The sequence below is a fragment of the Elgaria multicarinata genome, chromosome 20, assembly GCF_023053635.1.
Source record: "Elgaria multicarinata webbii isolate HBS135686 ecotype San Diego chromosome 20, rElgMul1.1.pri, whole genome shotgun sequence".
NCBI classification, from domain to species: domain Eukaryota; kingdom Metazoa; phylum Chordata; class Lepidosauria; order Squamata; family Anguidae; genus Elgaria; species Elgaria multicarinata.
Window position 1 is genome coordinate 13754394 of NC_086190.1, and position 19559 is coordinate 13773952.

Here is a 19559-nt window from a genome sequence, read left to right on the forward strand (position 1 = left end):
TTTCCATCCGAAGGGTTTGAGGCCAGGCTGCAGCACTTTAAAATGGAAGATTACTGTATTTAACGAACGGCAAAAGCGTTGCGTGTACATTTGGGGGAAGGAAATCTTGTCCCCTGTTGCAAAACGTTTCTCATGAACGCCTGCAAGTCTCTTACTGACCTTTCATATTGCTGTGGTCCCAGCCACTTCCGTCATAGCTCCTTTAGGGCTTGTTGACTGTCGTTAAGGAAACAGTAGTTTTACCTGTTCAGACCCAGCATATAATCAAATTTCACAACTTAAAGTTGCAATAGCGCAAATTTCATTTTGTAGGTTTTATTTCCTGTGGAACATTATTATTTATTAATTACCTGTATTTCTTCGACTCTAAGATGCCATCGATGGTAAGACGCACACTAATTTCAGTACCACCAACAGAAAAAAAGCTTTGATTCTAAGAAATAATAAACAACCTGCGATTCTAAGACGCACCCCGTTTTTAGAGATGTTTATATGGGAGAAAAAGTGCGTCTTAGAATCGAAGAAATGCGGTACATTTATATCCTGCCTTTTTTCCTCCAAGGAATCCAAGGCGGTGTACATAATCCTCCTCCTCTCCATTTTATCCTCACAACAACAACCCTGTGAGGTAGGTTGGACTGGGAGTCTGTGGCTGGCCCAAAGTCACCCAGTGGATTTTCATGGCCGAGTGGGGACTAGAACCCAGATCTCCCGAGTTCTAGTCCAACACCTTAGCCACTACACCACACTGGCTCTCCCTCTCCCCAAAAAGTACAAATGAGGCTAAATACTAGAAATATGCAAATATCTGAGAAACCGTTGGCTTTACAGTAAATGTTGTACAGATCACATTTTAGGCATGGGAAATCACTTTAAAACGAGACCTTAACATTTAAAATCTGTCCATAAATAATGGAGATGCTGACGATTTTATGAATTTCGTTGGCCATCTTGGTAACGTCATCAGCACTACACAGCACGCGCCGTAGAGTGACGCCATGGAAGTGATTCATCTATAGGTAGTTTCCGACGAGATAAAACAAGTCCCAACTTTTCCTTGTTAAAACTGCCAGGCAATTACAAATGCTCCCCTGCTATCAGCAACCAGTCGGGTCAGCAGAAATGTGGGGCTGACCCAGTTAATGAGTTAAGCAGCCTTGAAAATAAGCCTACAAAAGTTACTAGCCTGCTGGGGGCTGGCGAAAGAGAGAGAGAGAGAGAGAGAGAGAGAGAGAGAGACCCTTTGCCAGGCTGCTCAGACACCTGGGTGCGATTCCTTTTCATCTATGGCGACCAGACTGGTTCTTAAATACAAAGCTGAGCTGTGATTTTGTCATACTTCTACCATGTTTTTCAGCCAAGATTGGTTTACGCCCATTAAAATCCAGCACAATGGTGCAATTGCTGTTTTATGGATGGCAGTCTCTCTTCGGGCCCTCGACGCTCTGTAATGTTGACCTGATTCCAGGCTCTGTCCTCCGAAGGAACAAAAGTTGCAAGGCAGGTGGGCGTCAGTAGTAAAGATGTCACATCACAGAAGCATCTTTTCCTCTGATCCATGTACTCCCCTGACCGGATCACACGAGCAGAGAAAAAGCAAGTCCAAATTATAGCTTTCTAACCCAGGTATTTGTCCTGTAAGCTTTAACGGACGGTGTCCTCTAAAGTAAAGAGTATATGGTGAAACTGTCACAAAGGCTACCCTTGGGATGTACGTTTTTATTTCGGTTTATAGATTTGTCTCAACCCCAAGTGGTTGGCTCTATCAAGCAAAGGGCCGTTTCTTTTTCTGCCCTCTTTTCCAAAGAGCCTCCGATCTAAAACTTGTACACGTCTCCGTCTGGCACGCGAAATGTCAAAAGGCATGAAAAGCGCGGCACTCTCTCGGCTCCCGTGCTTTGATATCTCTGTTTGGTTTAAGCGCAAGAACGGCAGCTGTGCACGCCTTCTTTTTTCAGGTTTCTCCAGTTCCCTTTTTAATAAGCCTCTTATCATCTCTTGATGTGACAAATTTCCAAGGAGCGAACGGACGGAACCGGTTGCGAGGAAGATGATGGATTTTCGAACATTGATTCCTTCCTTTCAGCTCTGTAAGTCACGTTGAGTTTAGATGTTGGAGATAAAAGAATACTTCATCTTCTAAGGCAGGGGAAGAAGGTGGTTATCCAATTATCACTTGAGAGAGGCATATATTTTTCTAATCTTGGTTTATCAAAAACCCAATTTGTTCTGTGTAGTTAGCTTCTTCTTTTTTTTCTCCTTCCCTTTTTAATTTGGCCAAGATTGCTTTTATGTTACTGGGAGCGTCTCAATTTGTGCATATGAAATTAACGACGTAATGACAGCCTTGTGAATTAGGTTCGCAAAGTTATTAGCAAACTAAAATTTTACTAGACGTAACCGGTTTATGTTGCTTATTTGTGACCCGAACAGGGATGAATTAGCTTTGACGTATCTTCCTTCTCTGTTCACCTAGAAGAGGTTTCTACTCACCCCAGGAGAATGGTGGAGTCTGTCCCTTAGTTAATACACTTTCTTGATACTGTTTGTGCAGCAGTATTTTTCTGAATTAAAATCTAAATTGGGGTTTTAAAATAATATTTGAGTGTCCACTGGGAACTTTGAGCCTTCATTATTGATTATCTTTATCCCGTTCATCTTCTGAAAAGCCCTTGTCAGAATGGGTTTCCTTCCTCACCTCAAGCCTGTGAGGTTAGTTAGAGGGTGACTGGCAGTAGGTCATAAAGTGGGCTTCATGGTTGAGTAGGAATTTGAACCCAGGTCTCTCCTCTCTAGTGATCTTTAACAAGGTCTGCAAATTTCCTCTTTTTTCTAATGTCTCCCCTTCATAAAATGAAACGAGACTTTAAAAGCCGAACAGGAGGTGGGGGGAGCATGCTACATTATTGAATTTTATTTATTTATTTATTTATTTATTTATTTATTACATTTTTATACCGCCCAATAGCCGAAGCTCTCTGGGCGGTTCACAAAAATTAAAATCATCATAAAACAACCAACAAGTTAAAAATACAAATACAAAATACAATATAAAAAGCACAACCAGGATAAAACCACGCAGCAAAATTGATATAAGGTTAAAATACAGAGTTAAAACAGTATAATTTAAATTTAAGTTAAAATTAAGTGTTAAAATACTGAGTGAATAAAAAGGTCTTCAGCTGGCGACGAAAGCAGTACAGTGTAGGCGCCAGGCGGACCTCTCTGGGGAGCTCATTCCACAACCGGGGTGCCACAGCGGAGAAAGCCCTCCTCCTAGTAGCCACCTGCCTCACTTCCTTTGGCAGGGGCTCACGGAGAAGGTTATGTGTTAGTGTTGATAGTGTAAAGTACTTCTATTTCAGTCTGGTTCTTTATCCTCCCTGTAACCTTGACTTTCAGAATCATAGAATGGCATAGTTGGAAGGGACCTATAAGGCCATCGAGTCCAACCCCCTGCTCAATGCAGGAATCCACCCTAAAGCATCCCTGACAGATGGTTGTCCAGCTGCCTCTTGAAGGCCTCTAGTGTGGGAAAGCCCATGACCTCCCTAGGTAACTGGTTCCTTTGTCGTACTGCTCTAACAGTCAGGACATTTTTCCTGATGTCCAGGTGGAATCTGGCTTCCTGTAACTTCAGCCCATTATTCCGTGTCCTGCACTCTGGGAGGATCGAGAAGAGATCCTGGCCCTCCTCTGTGTGACAACCTTTTAAGTATTTGAAGAGTGCTCTCATGTCTCCCCTCAGTCTTCTCTTCTCCAGGCTAAACAGGCCCAGTTCTTTCAGTCTCTCCTCATAGGGCTTTGTTTCCAGACCCTGGTTGCCCTCCTCTGACTTGATGGGGTTCACATGTTTCCCAAATTCAGCATTGACTAGGCACGTCCAAATCAGCAAAATGTGAGTTTGTTGAGGTTCTCCGAATCCTTCATTGAAGATTGTTCATTTGTTTCCATGAATCGCATCATAAGCTCAGGGTTTGACTGCAGGTCCTGTTCTGTTCCAGGAGGTGTGAACTGGGTAAATTCTGGTCGAAAATGACCTGAAACGAATTTCTCGTACATCCCTAGTATTGATCTATTGAAAGTTTTGTTGTGCGTGAGCGAATTGAAGGTCTGAATTGCGACGATTAAACTGGGAGGAGAAACATATGCAATTTATATTGTCTTAGGGGACCCGTCTTTCTTAAGCCTGCCAGAGTGATTGCTGCTAAATTGGTACTGCCTACGGAACGGAAGACACTTCAGCCTTGTAAACAGCTATTTGCCTGCTTGCTTTGGCAGGTAAAAAAAATGCCTCTTGATCCCAATGACCAGGCTGGGATGCATTTCCGAACTGGACGAGACTTGGCTCTTTTCTACTGGGGCATCCATGTGGCTGTAGCTCAGTGCTAGCACACTTTCTTTGCATGCGGAAGGACCCGTGTTCTCTCCCTGGACATCTCCAGTATTAAAAAAGGATGTGACAGCCCATTTCCTGAAACCCCGGAGGGCCTTTGCACTGGGGTAGTTGGACAAATGCACAAGGCAGCTTTAAAATCCACGGTGCCCTTGCGATATCGGTGAAGCTGCTTTGCAAGGCTGAGCAAAGGTTCTGCCGTTTGCGGTCAGAATCATAGAATCATAGAATAGCAGAGTTGGAAGGGGCCTACAAGGCCATCGAGTCCAACCCCCTGCTCAATGCAGGAATCCACCCTAAAGCATCCCTGACAGATGGTTGTCCGGCTGCCTCTTGAATGCCTCTAGTGTGGGAGAGCCCACAACTTCACCAGGCAACTGATTCCATTGTTGTACTGTTCTAACAGTCAGGAAGTTTTTCCTGACTGTTAGAGCAGGAATCTGGCTTCCTTTAACTTGAGCCTGTTATTCCGTGTCCTGCACTCTGGAGACCAAGTGCAAAACTTTGGTAAAGTCTCTGGTCCTGTCTGTGCTAGGCAGAACAAGCCGGTGTGTTTCTGTGTGTGTGTGTGTGTGTGTGTGTGTGTGTGTGTGTGTGTGCAATGTCTGGAAAGTCATTTCTGCTTTGCTTTGCACTTTTGCTCCCACCTCCTCCTGTCTGCTATTGATCCTGAATCGCTGAGCGCTGCACCCAGTCGCTTTTTGTTCCCAGGGAGTCTTTATCGGTGAGGCGACGGTGTCAGGCAGTTACTGTTCCCATCTGCAATCTCATTGATTTCCATCTCTCTCCGATTCTGGGTGTGGGAGAGGCTCCGCTTTGAGGCAACTGATAAAGTTCCTGGTTCCTTAGCAACGCCCCCTCCCTGGACACATACACACACACACACACACACCCCTGCATGAGCAGAAACGTGCCCCACAGCTGTAGCAGGGGCAGTCCGGAATGTTTCCAAATTAGCACCATTTTTGACACAAGGTAAGGTGCCTCCTTTCTCCATTTTCCCCATCCCCAACTCCTCCTCGCCCCCCCCAAAAAATACTTGAGCCATGACAGGCTGGTCACCGGTACACCTAGGGGTAACCACATTACACCAGTTTTAAAATCTCTTCACTGGCTGCCGATTAGTTTCCGGGCGACGTATAAAGTGTTGGTTATCACCTTTAAAGCCCTACACGTTTTGGGTCCAGGCTACCTGCGGGATCGCCTTCTCCCGTACAATCCACCCCACGCACTCAGGTCCTCTGGGAAGAATTTACTCCAGCCCACAAAAACAAGGCTCACAACTGTTACCCAGAGGACCTTTTCTTCTGCCGCTCCCATTTTGTGGAACGGCTTGCCGGGAGAGATTCGTCAACTTCACAGTCTTCCGGGATTTAAGAAAGCCGTGATGACTGATCTTTTCCTGCAGGCCTACCCTGTTGAATTTTACATTTGCCTTTTAATGATGTGCTGCTTTTAGTGATGTATCGGTTTTAAATGTTTTAATTAGTTGTATGATGTTTGCATTTGTGTTGTGCCAAACCTCAATCCAGAGCGAGAGGCGGGTAACAAATAAATTTATTATTGTTGTTGCTGTTTTGGCAGCGAAACGGAGATGCTAGAAGTTGCTGGACGTTTTCTGTAGTTGAGTGCTGAATTATTTCTCTTTTTAGACTTTGCTCCTTCCCGGGCATGGCAATGTCATGCGTCCTCCTCCTAACTATACTTGGAGCGGAAGCAACCAGCAAATCCACTGACGGTTTGGTACGTATTTGTGCATTTCTGCTTTGCGAACGTCTGAAAAAGAACTGGGTTTAGCCGCGGAATCCCGCTGCGTGCCCCAGATTTTTATTTTTTTATGAATCCCATGACCTCTTAGCTGTCTATTCACTCGTTCGCACGTTAGTGTGCTTCCATGCTTCCATTATCCACCTGAGTTAGGCTAGGTTGAGTCTTTCCTCGTAGCAGAGAAGTCCTGCCGTGATGGTATCAATTGGCTGGTTTGGCTGGTTAGCAGAGGTGCAGAAGTGAGTTTTGAAGTGTAGGTTCTCATCATGACAGTCCCCATAGCAACGATCCTAAGGAGAGTCCCAAAATTGCAGACCGCTGTGTTGATCTGTCTCTGCAAAAGCAGCTAGAGCAGTTTTCGCCTCCAACCGGAGCAGATCATTTGGAAAGACAGCGGGTCTTAATTGCCCATTCAAGGCAAAGCCACCTCAGAACACTTCTTATAGAATCATAGGGTTGTGGACTTGGGAGGGACCACAAGGATCATGTAGTCCAACCCTCTGCAATGTGCAGGACAGCCAGTTCAACCATCCAGGAGAGGTGGCTGTCCAGCCTTTTCGGAAAAACCTTCAGAGATGGAGAACCCACAACTTCTGTAGGCAGTAGTACTTCTGAAGTAGATTCTTCCCAGAGGACCTGAGTGTGCGGGGCGGATTGTACGGGAGAAGGCGATCCCGCAGGTAGCCTTGACCCAAACCATGTAGGGTTTTAAAGGTGATCACCAACACTTTCTACTTCGCCTGGAAACGAATTGGCAGCCAGTGAAGAGATTTTAAGACTGGTGTAATGTGGTCACCCCTAGGTGTACCGGTGACCAGCGTCTGTATCTCGTTCTTGTTTGGAAATGTTTCGCCCGTCGTAAACGTTGCCTTTTAGCCTGAAGCAACCGAGCTGCGGTTCTGTTTTGCCTCGGCCCGGCCGCGAGTTCCTTTTCGGTGCGACCTTGTGCCTTTCTCCTCGGAAGGAAGCTGCCTTGAGTTCAATTGGACTTGCTCTCGGGGAAGTCTGTATAAGTTCACAGCCTTAAAATGCCCATGCTGTTTTGTGGAATGCCATGTACTGGCTGCAGCCTCTCCACCTGTCTGGACTGAAGAAAGGGAAGAGAAGAAATCGGCATGGTGCCATCCACCTGTCACAGCTGCTCTTGAGATGCCGGAGCAGAAGCTGAGACCTGTTACATGCACTTCAGGTGCTCTGCCGCTGAGCTCTACTCTCTCATAATGCTCCTACACCTCACCTTTCCCCAACGTACGCCCTCTGAATCCCCTGAAGATCTGGAAGAGAAGCATTCTAATACCTCCGTTGGAAGCAGGCCTTTGAAAGTTCGATGCGTTGCTTTTGCCGATGCTTTGCGGAAGGATTTTGTGGCGGCATTTCAAGCCAACTTCCCGTCAAATCTCAGAAAGGGCTGCATATGTTAACAGATCTGGGAACATCTCTGTGTTTTCCATAAAGGAGCAACTCATCGCGACGTGCGTGTCTGGATGTACGCATACACACACCCTCCTCCACAACCGCATCCCTTGTTTCAAAATGTCACACATGGTGTTGACAAGAAATATTTGGAGTGTGCTTTCTCTGTGCAGCATACGTGCCTGAAGGAGGGATGGTGTGTGTGTGTGTGTGTGTGTGTGTGTGTGTGTGTGATGCCCTGACAAGCACCAAATGAGCAGTTTTTAAACGCACCATACGTTGCTCTCAAGCTTGGCTTGTATATTCTCAGATTCTATACTCCTAAATTCATAGTGTGGTTTTGAAGGAGATGGGTTATCCATTGAACCTGCCCTCCTGCTGCTTCTGGTAGGGGCAAGTGGCAAATGAGTTGGCATCTTGAATAAAAATTTCCTGGCTGTTAGAGCAGTATGACAATAGAGCCAGTTACCTAGGGAGGTGGTGGGCTCTCCCACACTAGAGGCCTTCAAGAGGCAGCTGGACAACCATCTGTCAGGTATGCTTTAGGGTGGATTCCTGCATTGAGCAGGGGGTTGGATTCGATGGCCTTGTAGGCCCCTTCCAACTCTGCTATTCTATGATTCAGGAAAAGCTTCCCGACTGTTAGAGCAGTATAACAATGGAACCAATGACCTAGGGAGGTGGTGGGCTCTCCCACACTACAGGCCTTCAAGAGGCAGCTCGACAACCATCTTTTGGGGATGCTTTAAGGAGGATTCCTGCATTGAGCAAGGGGTTGGACTCAATGGCCTTATAGGGCCCTTCCAACTCTACTATTCTATGATTCAGGAAAAGCTTCCTGACTGTTAGAGCAGTATGACAATGGAACCATTGACCGGGGGGGGGGGGGCTCTCCCACACTAGAGGCCTTCAAGAGGCAGCTGGACAACCATCTTTCAGGGATGCTTTTGGGTGGATTCCTGCATTGAGCAAGGGGTTGGACTTGATGGCCTTAGAGGCCCCTTCCAACTCTACCATTCTATGACTTGGGTGCCGTTTTGGGTAGAAAGGTGGCATACAAGTCAAATAAGTAAACAGCAAAAGCTAACATAATTGGCAGTTAAATGTTATTTCCTTTCTATTTTTGGACTTCCAATTCCCAACTTGGGAGTAAAGGGGCTAATTGTTTAAGAACTATGTCTGTTCCGGGTTGTGCTTAAATTGGCCTGTATGAATATTTTTCCATTTGCCATGCAAAGAGAGGAGATTCATCCAATTTTCTTTATTGCCATCTTATTGTCCTTGTGAGTCTGGGGATTTAGAGACTATAATGCATGTCTGACTACATTGTGGTTTCTATCAGGATATCAGGAGAGAATTGATTGTGTCTCTATTATCCAAATTGCCTGACAGAGACAATCTGTTTTGTGTATCTTAATGCTTATCCAACATCTTCTCTGCAGTAACCAAAAAGGTTTCCCTGTGTGTGTGTTTTCTGTTTCAGTCAAGTTGAGATGGCGTACTGTTTTACCTCTCTGCATGTACTATATTGCTCTACATGTCCATTTATATGTACTTATTGATCTACAGCGTTTTTATCCTGCCCTTTAACCAATTGAGGCTCCCAATGCAGCTTACAAAGATCAGAAATATTTATTTATTTATTTATTTAGAATATTTATATACTGCTCCCCATTGAAAAATTTCGGAGCGGTGTACAAGGTAAAATGAAAATAAAAACAGAATAAAACAGTTAAAACAAAATTTAAAAGAAGCAAAAACAGAAATCCAAGGCTGCATGTTAAAGAAAGGCTTCTTGGAATAAAGATGTTTTCAGGAGGCGCCGAAAGGAGTACAAGGTCGGAGCCTGCCTGACCTCCAGAGGCAGGGAATTCCACAGGAGGGGGGCCACCACGCTGAAGGCTCTTCCCCTGGTGGATTCCAATTGGAGGATGCATCTATGTGGAAACACCAGGAGCAGGCCCTCAGATGACCTCAGTGACCAGGCAGGTTGGTAAGGGAGAAGGCGTTCTCTCAGGTATCGTGGTCCCAAGAAATATGACATTCCCTACCCCATAGACTTACAACCTAAAAGGCACGACACGAAAAAGAGGAGGCGGGGAAAAGGAAATTTGGACACTAGATTCTTAGCGGCCGAGTTCGTCGGGTCGTGGGTACAGTAGACCAGCTGCTGCATTCTCTGATGGCTTCAGCAATGATAGTTGATAGCAGGAGGAAGGTGAACAGGTATATCCAGACATGATGGCTTTTGGGTGAAAAGTTTTATTTTGGGGTGATTTGCAGAGAATCAGCAAAGCGTTTTTCACTCCCAGTAGCATAAGCTAAAAAGCTTTGCTTATTGCCTCCTTCCTCATCGTCTCTAAATAAAGCTGCTGACATGAATAAAGTTGTGGGCCATTATGGCTACGAATGGATTTTTTTGTGTGTGGAGGGGTTGTGAGCCTCGTTCCAGAGCTAAGAAAAATGAATTCCTGAGCTGAGCTTGTGTTCAGCCGGGCCCCGGACCTTTATTCAGAGAATGTGCTTCTTCCACCCCAGCTCCTATGCTGTCCACACAGATGTGCATGCCTGGCTCCAGTTGGTGGACGTGGGTTTTCCCATCAAAAGCAAAGTGGAACCTGCAAGCCTAAAGTTTTACACACAGCTAGATTAGAGGTCATAGAATCATAGAATAGTAGAGTTGGAAGTGACCTATAAGGCCATCAAGTCCAACCCCCTGCTCAATGCAGGAATCCACCCTAAAGCATCCCCGAAAGATGGTTGTCCAGCTGCCTCTTGAAGGCCTCTAGGGTGGGAGAACCCACCACCTCCCTAGGTAACTGGTTCCATTGTCGTACTGCTCTAACAGTCAGGAAGTTTTTACTGATGTGCAGCCGGAATCTGGCTTCCTGTCACTTGAGCCTGTTATTCCGTGTCCTGTACTCTGGGAGGATCGAGAAGAGATCCTGGCCCTCCTCTGTGTGACATCAAGCCCATCCATCACATTAAGAATTTACAGAATAGTCATAGAATCATAGAATAGCAGAGTTGGAAGGGGCCTACAAGGCCATCGACTCCAACCCCCTGCTCAATGCAGGAATCCACCCTAAAGCATCCCTGACAGAGGGTTGTCCTTGGGTTCCTTGGAGGAAAAAAGGCAGGCTGTAAATGCAAAAATAAATAAATATACAAACACAAAGCTCTGACCAGGTGTGCCTCAGACAACCTTCAAGGATAGAAAACCTATTCACGGAAGTTGTGGAATCCACAATCGCCGAGTTGGAAGGAACCATAGAATGGTCATCGAGACCAATCCTGTTGCGCTACTTTTAAGTTTATTTGTTCATTTCGTTTGTATGTCACCCCATAGCCGAAGCTCTCTGGGCGCTTTTTATTCCAAATCCTTTATAATAATCCAACCCTCTCGGGATTGAATGCCGCCGCTGACATGGAACGTCCTTCAAAGCTGCCCATGTTTTCCTATGTTTTTTCATGTTTCTGTGGGCTCTGTATATGTGTGTGTGTTCTAATTAGGAAAGGAAAGGAACCTCTCGTGCAAGCACTGAGTCATTACTGACTCTTGGAGGGATGCCAGCTTTCGCTGACATTTTCTTGGCAGGCCTTATATAGTGGGGTGGTTTGCCGTTGCCTTCCCTGGCCGTGATTACCTTTCCCCCAGCTAACTGGGCACTCATTTTACCGACCTCGGGAGGGTGGAAGGCTGAGTCAACCTGAGCCGGCTGCCTGAAACCAGCTTCCGCTGGGATCGAACTCAGGCCTTGGGGAGAGTTTCGGCTGCAGAAACTGCTGCTTTACCGCTCTGCGCCACACGAGGCAAAGGCATTAAATTGGCGTCTGCCTATCATTTGCTCTGTGTTGCTGTGGTGTAAATGGAACGGAAAACTTGACTGGACTGGCAACATCAGGGAAATGTGTTTGTTGCTATTATTTATTTATTATTAATTACGAATTCCTCTTCTCATTTAGGAATCTGAGCTAGAATGTTGCATGGAGGCAATGGAGGCAAATACCACCTGTCTGGCCAACAACCAGTGCAGCCCAGGTAGGCTATCAATGGTGATGGTTATGCGCTTAAGCAGGGATGCAGAACCTCTTTTGGCCCGAGGGGCGAATTCGATTTCAGAGAAGCTCTCAGGGGCCCATGTTCTAGTGGTGGGCGGGGGGGGGGGGACGACAAAAATCCTCACTCCAACGTATTTAAGCTTAAAGTTTTTACTACCAGTAACTGGAGCCAGCCCAAGACAACTTAGAATCATAGAATAGTAGAGTTGGAAGGGGCCTAGAGGCCATCGAGTCCTTCGGAAGAATGCTGGCTTCCAACTGACTGTGTATTATTTGCCCTTGAGGAGATAAGCTCTGGAGAGGGTTCACTCCCAGCAGGTGAAGAGCCTGTGAGAGCTTCCTCCCCCACTGGTCCAGGCTGGCCTGTGTCTGGCGCCGACTCTTCTACTTCAGAGTCTGATTCTGATTGATCACGTGAAACACCTTCTTCCAACCTAGGGGCAGCAGGGCTAGACAGGACACTAACTCTGAGAGAGGCTTGCTGCCTCCTGCTTCTTATCCAGCAACGTGCTTCAGTTATCCAGCGAGCTCAGTGATGGCTCCAGCTTCTGTAGGGCCTGTGAGCGAGACAGTGCCCCCACCCCTCCCACAGTGAGGCTACCTTCTCACCCCCTATTGTCATTAGCTACTCTTGCTCCCACTTTGCTTGCTGGACCGGCAGAGAGCCGGGGAGCAAGGAAGCCACGGCATTTTTCTCCTCCTTCTCATCACTGCCGTTGTCTGGGCCAAAGTGAGGGGCAGGTGAACAGGCAGTTTGCAGTGGGGAAGAGGAGGAGCAACTCCAGAAGAGTCTTGTCAGTGGGTCCCTGATGAGGTTTGGGCCACCAGCAGGTGCCCAACTATACCTACCCTGGAGTGAACCGATGCAAATGCCTAACTTTGCTTCTGTGTTTGGTGGGGAATTGAGTCGCATTGGGTCCTTTAGGCAAGTGACCGTAGGATTCCTAGTTGCCTCCTCGTTTACGTCTCCTTCATCTGTAGGATTCTGTTTAAAGCCCTCCTGATGAAGTTCTTCATGTTGTGGCCAAACGCGTTCTTCCCAGCCCTTGTGAGGCACAACACATCACTACAGCTTCCAAATTGCGCGAGGAACTGGTTCCCCTCTATTCGCCCCTGGTTAGGCCTCATCTTGGGTATTGCATCCAGCTCTGGGCGCCGCACTTCCCGAAAGGTGCAGCCAAGCTGGAGCGTGTTCAAAGGAGGGCAATGAGGATGATCAGGGATCTGGAAACAAAGCCCTATGAAGAGAGACTGAAAGAACTGGGCCTGTTTAGCCTGGAGAAGAGAAGATTGAGGGGAGACATGAGAGCACTCTTCAAATACCTAAAAGGTTGTCATACAGAGGAGGGCCAGGATCTCTTCTCGATCCTCCCAGAGTGCAGGACACGGAATAACGGGCTCAAGTTAAAGGAAGCCAGATTCCGGCTGGCCATCAGGAAAAACGTCCTGACTGTTAGAGCAGTACGACAATGGAATCAGTTGCCAGGTGAGGTTGTGGCCTCTCCCACACTAGAGGCCTTCAAGAGGCAGCTGGACAACCATCTGTCAGGGATGCTTTGAGGTGGATTCCTGCAGTGAGTAGGAGGTTGGACTCGATGGCCTTGTAGGCCCCTTCCAACGCTACTATTCTATGATTCTATGACCAAAGAGAAACGTCCAGATCAGTGGATTACTCGCGTTCAAGGCTTCTTGTTTCCTTCCTTCCCCCTTTCTGTTACGTTAGCGCTGCTAATAAAATTAAGGTCTTGTTGTTCAAAGTGATCTAATCAAGCGATGGGGTAGGGGGAATAGTTTCCAATGAGTTCTGAATATTAATGTTTCATATCTTTTTGAAAGGTTAATCTATTTCAGTCTTTGGCTCTCTCTCTCTCTCTCTCTCTCTCTGTCTTTTTAGTGTGTCAAAAAGCTTTGCCTTCCCAGTAGGTCTGTTTTCATGTTTAGATTAAATGTCAGCTGTAATTTATCACCAAGGGTATCCAAATGCACAGCTTCCTACCGAGGAAACAGGACAGTGGCGCTCTGTTTCCCAATCAACGCCCCGCTCGCCACGTGCCTCATGGAATAATTGATCCTTCTCTTTGGCTGAAGGCTGTAGAGAGGTGGGGAGAATAACATCGGACCAATTCGGCCTGTTAAAATCAAACCGGCAACCTTGCACGGCCGGTCCGCTTTAGACACCTGTGCAGAGGGAGACCGAGTCAAAAAGCGCTCGCTTTGTTCTCCTACATCCTCTTTGCAGCACCTTACTACGTAACCGGGGCGGATCCTGGCCCTAATGAGCTTAGACCCATTCCTGTCGTTGGAGGCTCAAGTAGCCGCCACGGCTCGGAGTGCCTTTGACCATCTTCGGTTGGTTCGCCAACTACGGCCTCTCCTGGACAGGGATAGCTTGGCCACGGTGGTACAGGCATTGGTAACCTCAAGATTGGATTACTGCAACGCGCTCTCTGTGGGGCTGCCCTTGAAGCTGCTCCGGAAGCTGGAGCTCGGCTGTTGTCTAGAGCTGCCCCTTTCCAGCATGGAACTCCTCTGCTGAGGGAACTGTACTGGCTGCCTATTTGCTACCAGGCCTGGTTTAAGGTTCTTGTACTTGTGTACAAAGCCCTAAACAACTTGGGACCAGGATACCTGAGAGAGCGCCTTCTCCCTTACCAACCTGCCCGGTCACTGAGGTCATCCGAGGGCCTGCTCCTGGTGGTTCCACCTAGATCCATCCTCCGATTGGAATCCACCAGGGGAAGAGCCTTCAGCGTGGTGGCCCCCCTCCTGTGGAACTCTGCTCCTCTTCAAATACTTAAAAGGTTGTCACACAGAAGAGGGCCAGGATCACCTTGATCGTCCCAGAGTGCAGGACACGGATTAACGGGCTCAAGTTACAGGAAGCCAGATTCTGACTGGCCATCAGGAAAAACTTCCTGACTGTTAGAGCAATGGAACCAGTTACCTAGGGAGGTTGTGGGCTCTCCCACACTAGAGGCCTTCAAGAGGCAGCTGGAGAACCATCTGTCAGGGATGCTTTAGGGTGGATTCCTGCATTGAGCAGACGGTTGGACTAAATGGCCTTATAGGCCCCTTTCAACTCTACCATTCTATGATTCTATTATTCTAATTTGATAATATAAAGGCTTTGGAGGAGCTCCTTCGGGACGGTCAGGCAGACTGAGCAAAGCCGGCTTCATCCAATGCTCGATTGTGCATGAAGGGTAACTTTGGCGCGTCTCTCGCCCTTCTCAGCTCAGACTCCGTTTCCCCCTCTTCTTGCGCAGGCTGCTACAGGCGCTGGAACGAAGATGGCAGCAGCAGCTGTGTTAAATGTGAGAATGAAACGGCCACCGCCGCGCCGGTGTACAATCTGACTGACTGCCGAAATCGTGAGTTGCGAGATGGGGATTTCTCTTTTGTCTGATCTTCCCTATTTCCCTCTCCCTGATTTTGAGGCCTGCCTATAAAGTGGTCCCCCGAAGCTTCCTTTCTGGACGCTCCAGAATGCTTCTGATCTTTGGACCCCTACTTCCTGTCCTTGCTTTCCCCACCCTACCGCCATGCCATAGAAGTCGCTGCAGATCGATTTGAAGGCTTAATACGTTGATCAGGGGTCTGGAAAGAAAGCCCTATGAAGAGAGACTGAAAGAACTGGGCATGTTTAGCCTGGAGAAGAGAAGATTGAGGGGAGACATGAGAGCACTCTTCAAATACTTAAAAGGTTGTCACACAGAGGAGGGCCAGGATCTCTTCTCGATCCTCCCAGAGCGCAGGACACGGAATAACAGGCTCAAGTTACAGGAAGCCAGATTCCGGCTGGACATCAGGAAAAACTTCATGACTGTTAGAGCAGTATGACAATGGAACCAGTTACCTAGGGAGTTGGTGGGCTCTCCCACACTGGTGGCCTTCAAGAGGCAGCTGGACAACCCTCTGTCAGGGATGCTTTAGGGTGGATTCCTGCATTGAGCAGGGGGTTGGACTCGATGGCCTTCTAGGCCCCTTCCAACTCTACTATTCTGTGATTCTGTGTGTTCCGGATTTTAATTTTTGTGAACCATCCAGGGAGGTTTGGCTTTGGGGTGGTATTGAAATGAAATGAAATGAAGGAACAGCAGGAGCCCTGAGACTGGAGGGAGAGGCAGGTGAACAAGCAGGTTGCCATGGTGAAGAGGAGGGCAGCTCTTGTCAACGGGCCCCTGCTGGGATGTGGACCCTCGGCAGGCGCCCCACCATGCCTACCCGTGACGCCGGCCCTGTTACCACACATAGGCCTAAACTGTGCTGGATTACTGGATTCCATGGAGGGAAATAATGTGCAGGACATGGAATAACGGGCTGAAGTTACATGGGCCCAGGCCCTCCCAGCTGGATACTGTGTTATCGAGCAGGTGAGGTGTACCTAAGTCTAAAGACCAGGGATAGACTGGGGATTCTGTTAGTGTACCGGCCACCCCGCTGCCTATCAGACTCCCTGGCCCAGCTCACGGAACTGGTGTCTGAGTCGATGTTGGAGTCGCCCAGACTTTTGGTCCTGGGCGACTTCAACATCCCTTTCGGGTGCAGGGATGTCTTCAACATCCCTTTCGGGTGCAGGGATGTCTTCGGGTTTGTCAGGTGCAGCTCGGGAGTTCATGGCGTCCATGACAAACATGGGCCTATCCCAGTTGGTCTCTGGACCCACACATTCAGCAGGTCACACCCTCGATGCAGTTTTCAGTTCCGAACAGACAGCTCTGTGGGCGGAGGTGATAAATACCTCTGCGTTGTCACGGACAGACCATTTTCTGGTCAGGGTTAATATCATGGCTACCATCCGCCCCTGCAGGGGTGGCGGACCTATTAAGATGGTCCGCCCTCGAAGGCTGATGGATCCTCATGGATTCCAGAAAGCCTTAGAGGGTGCTATGGCTGGTATTGTCGACGATCCTGTTGAAGCCCTGGTCAATAGATGGAATCAAGACCTAACTAGGGCTATTGACACGATTGCCCCCAAACGTCTTCTCCGACCTGCTTCCAATCGGGCACCTTGGTACACAGAAGATCTCAGGAAGTTGAAGCGGGAAGGTCGATGACTGGAGCGCCGATGGAGGAAAACCCATCTCATATCCGACAAGGCACGTCATAGAGAACATCTTCGCTCCTACGGGGTGGCAGTACGTGCAGCGAAGAAAGCTTTCTTCTCTGACCGCATTGCGTCTGCGAATTCACGTCCAGCAGAACTGTTTAGGGTGGTGAGGGGTCTAACTCAGGCACCTCCTCCCCTGAACCCAGTTTTAGAGCCTTCGGTAGTTCGCTGTGATGCATTTAATGATCATTTCACAGATAAAATCTCTCGGATAAGAGCCAATTTAGATGCCGTCGTTTGAACAGAAGCTGAAGCTGTCCAGCAACTCCGTGAGTAGGATTACACTGGATCAGTTTCAGTTGGTGAGTACTGACGATGTGGACAAGCTGCTTGGACGAGTAAGGAAGACAACTTGTCCTCTCGATCCCTGTCCTTCTTGGCTGGTCTCGCAGGGAGGAGACGCAGTTAGGCTACAACTACAACATATTGTTAATGCATCTCTCAGGGAGGGGAGTTTTCCACCAAGTTTAAAAGAAGCAGTGGTGCGGCCGCTTCTAAAAAAAGCCCTCCCTGGACCTTAATAATTACAGAACGGTATCAAATCTTCCATTTTGGGGCAAGGTAATTGAGAGGGCAGCTGCCTTCCAACTCCCAGCAGTCTTGGATGATACAGATTTTCTAGACCCATTTCAAACTGGCTTTAGGGCAGGATACGGAGTTGAGACAGCTATGGTCGCCTTAGTGGACGATCTCCGCAGGAGTATTGACAGGGGGAGCGTGTCCCTGCTGGTACTTTTGGACCTTTCAGCGGCTTTCGATACCATCGACCATGGTATCCTTCTGGAACGCCTGAGGGCTTTGGGAATCGGGGGCACTGTGCTCCAGTGGTTCCGGTCCTACCTCTCAGGTAGATTCCAGATGGTGATGCTTGGGGATAGTTGCTCTTTTATTTATTTATTTATTTATTACATTTTTATACCGCCCAATAGCCGAAGCTCTCTGGGCGGTTCACAAACCATGTAGAGGAAGACTGAGTCAATCAGTCTTTCCCAAGGGTCTACTCCAGGGTGCTCCCCCCCGGGTCCCTCCCAATGCTCTGTGCTACGTGACCGGTATATTTCTGGAACAAAGGCACACAGACACTCAGGTAAACCAAGATAAAAGCTTTAATGCATAAAAACAGTGATTAAATGAAGACTTGGTTGGTAGCAGCTACAAAAATAGCAAATATAAGGAAAAGGAGGAGAAAGGGGAGAGGGGAAAAAATGAGGTAAATGCGTATCAGGCCAAACCACCCATAAGTCCATCTAAAAAGAAACAGGCAGGCTCTCCGCTAGTCTCCCTCCCTTCCCTAGCGACAAAACTTTTCTCCCTCTTCCCTCCCCATCCCATTTTCCTTGTGTGTGTCGTGTCTTTTTTAGAATGTAAGCCTGAGGGCAGGGACTGTCTTCTTTACTGATCAATTGTAAGCCGCTCCGGGAGCCTTTTTGGCTGAGGTGCGGGATACAAATGCTCTAAATAAATAATAATAAATAATAGCTGATCTCCCTTTCTGAAAACGCAAAGGGTGATTGTAACTTGGTTAACTCTCCTTAAACATGCTTTTGCTCCCTTTCAGATGCTGCCAGAGGAATGAATTCCCAAACAAACTTAACTACCGTAAACCCAGTGACCGTCAGCGTCGGTGAGTCAGGCTCAAGGGACGGTATCAAAGTCCTTTGCCCCCGAAGTACGTGTTCAGCCCCCCATGGTGTTAGAACATCCACAAAAGACCTGCAGCCTTGTTACCACCTTGCTACTAACTTCCTCCATGAGCAGGATTGAGCTCAAACGCCAACCCTAAGTTATGTAGCCTTGAGGGCGTTTGTTTAAGTGCTTCAAGACGGGGAGCTGTTCGCCTATTTTGCTTGGGGAACAGAACACGGTCTCTCTTAACTCAAAGTGTTTTTTGAAAGTTAATAAACCTCCAAGCCCAGATGATTTCAGTCAATCTGGCAGTGGCCAGATTGATTTCGGGAACCAGAAGGTTCGACCATATAACACCTGCTCTGGTCCGCTTGCACTGGCTGCCTGTATGTTTCCGAGCCCAATTCAAGGCCTATAAAGCCTTACACGGCTTGGGACCACAATACCTGACGGAACGCCTCTCCCGATGTGAATATGCCCGGTCACTACGTTCAACATCTAAGGTCCTCCTCCGGGTGCCTACTCCGAGAGAGGCTCGGAGTGTGGCAACGAGGGACAGGGCCTTTTCGGTGGTGGCCCCAGACTGTGGAACAATCTCCCTGATGAGGCTCGCCTGGCACCAACGCTGCTATCTTTCCGGCGCCAGGTTAAGACTTTCCTCTTTGCCCAGGCATATGGCAGCACATCTTAATCACCCACATGTTTAGATTTGTAACGGTTTTTAATGCTTTCTGTGTGTATGTTCTGTGTTTTAGAATTTTAAATTTCGTATACTTGTTTTTATCTCAATTTTAGAATTTCTGTAAACCGCCCAGAGAGCCCTGGCTATCAGTTGACTTTTAAGAGCCCTGGTCTATAAGTGCAATAAATAAATAAATGGTATCCATCTGAGAGTTCTTAAACTTCCATATGAAATTGCTGGTCTTCCAACACAAATCTCTTTCTCGCCGTGGACCTGTTCAGACGACATGCTAAGCCACCGTGGTTCAGCATTTTGAGCACAACACTATGGCTCAGCACATTGTGCGAACCACTCCTAATCATTGGTGGCTACATAACCGCAGTTTAACCACACTCGCAAACCGTTTGCTGCAAACAGGTTAGCGGCCTAACCGATATGCAGGGATGCTGTCCTGAAAGGAAAAAAAACACCTTAAAGTTTTGTTTGTTATAGCAGTCAGCATT

At 47.7% G+C, this 19559-nt stretch overlaps 1 protein-coding gene across 1 annotated transcript in view; it reads left to right on the top strand.

Moving 5' to 3' along the window:
- C20H1orf159 (chromosome 20 C1orf159 homolog) overlaps nucleotides 1-19559 on the top strand; it is a 41103-nt gene that overhangs the window by 13484 nt on the left and 8060 nt on the right. Inside the window, exons 2-5 of the mRNA XM_063145072.1 lie at nucleotides 6049-6139; nucleotides 11543-11618; nucleotides 14905-15009; nucleotides 18307-18372. Coding sequence (XP_063001142.1) covers nucleotides 6068-6139; nucleotides 11543-11618; nucleotides 14905-15009; nucleotides 18307-18372 — 319 coding nt within the window. The 5' untranslated portion in view covers nucleotides 6049-6067. The remainder of the gene's footprint in view (nucleotides 1-6048; nucleotides 6140-11542; nucleotides 11619-14904; nucleotides 15010-18306; nucleotides 18373-19559) is intronic.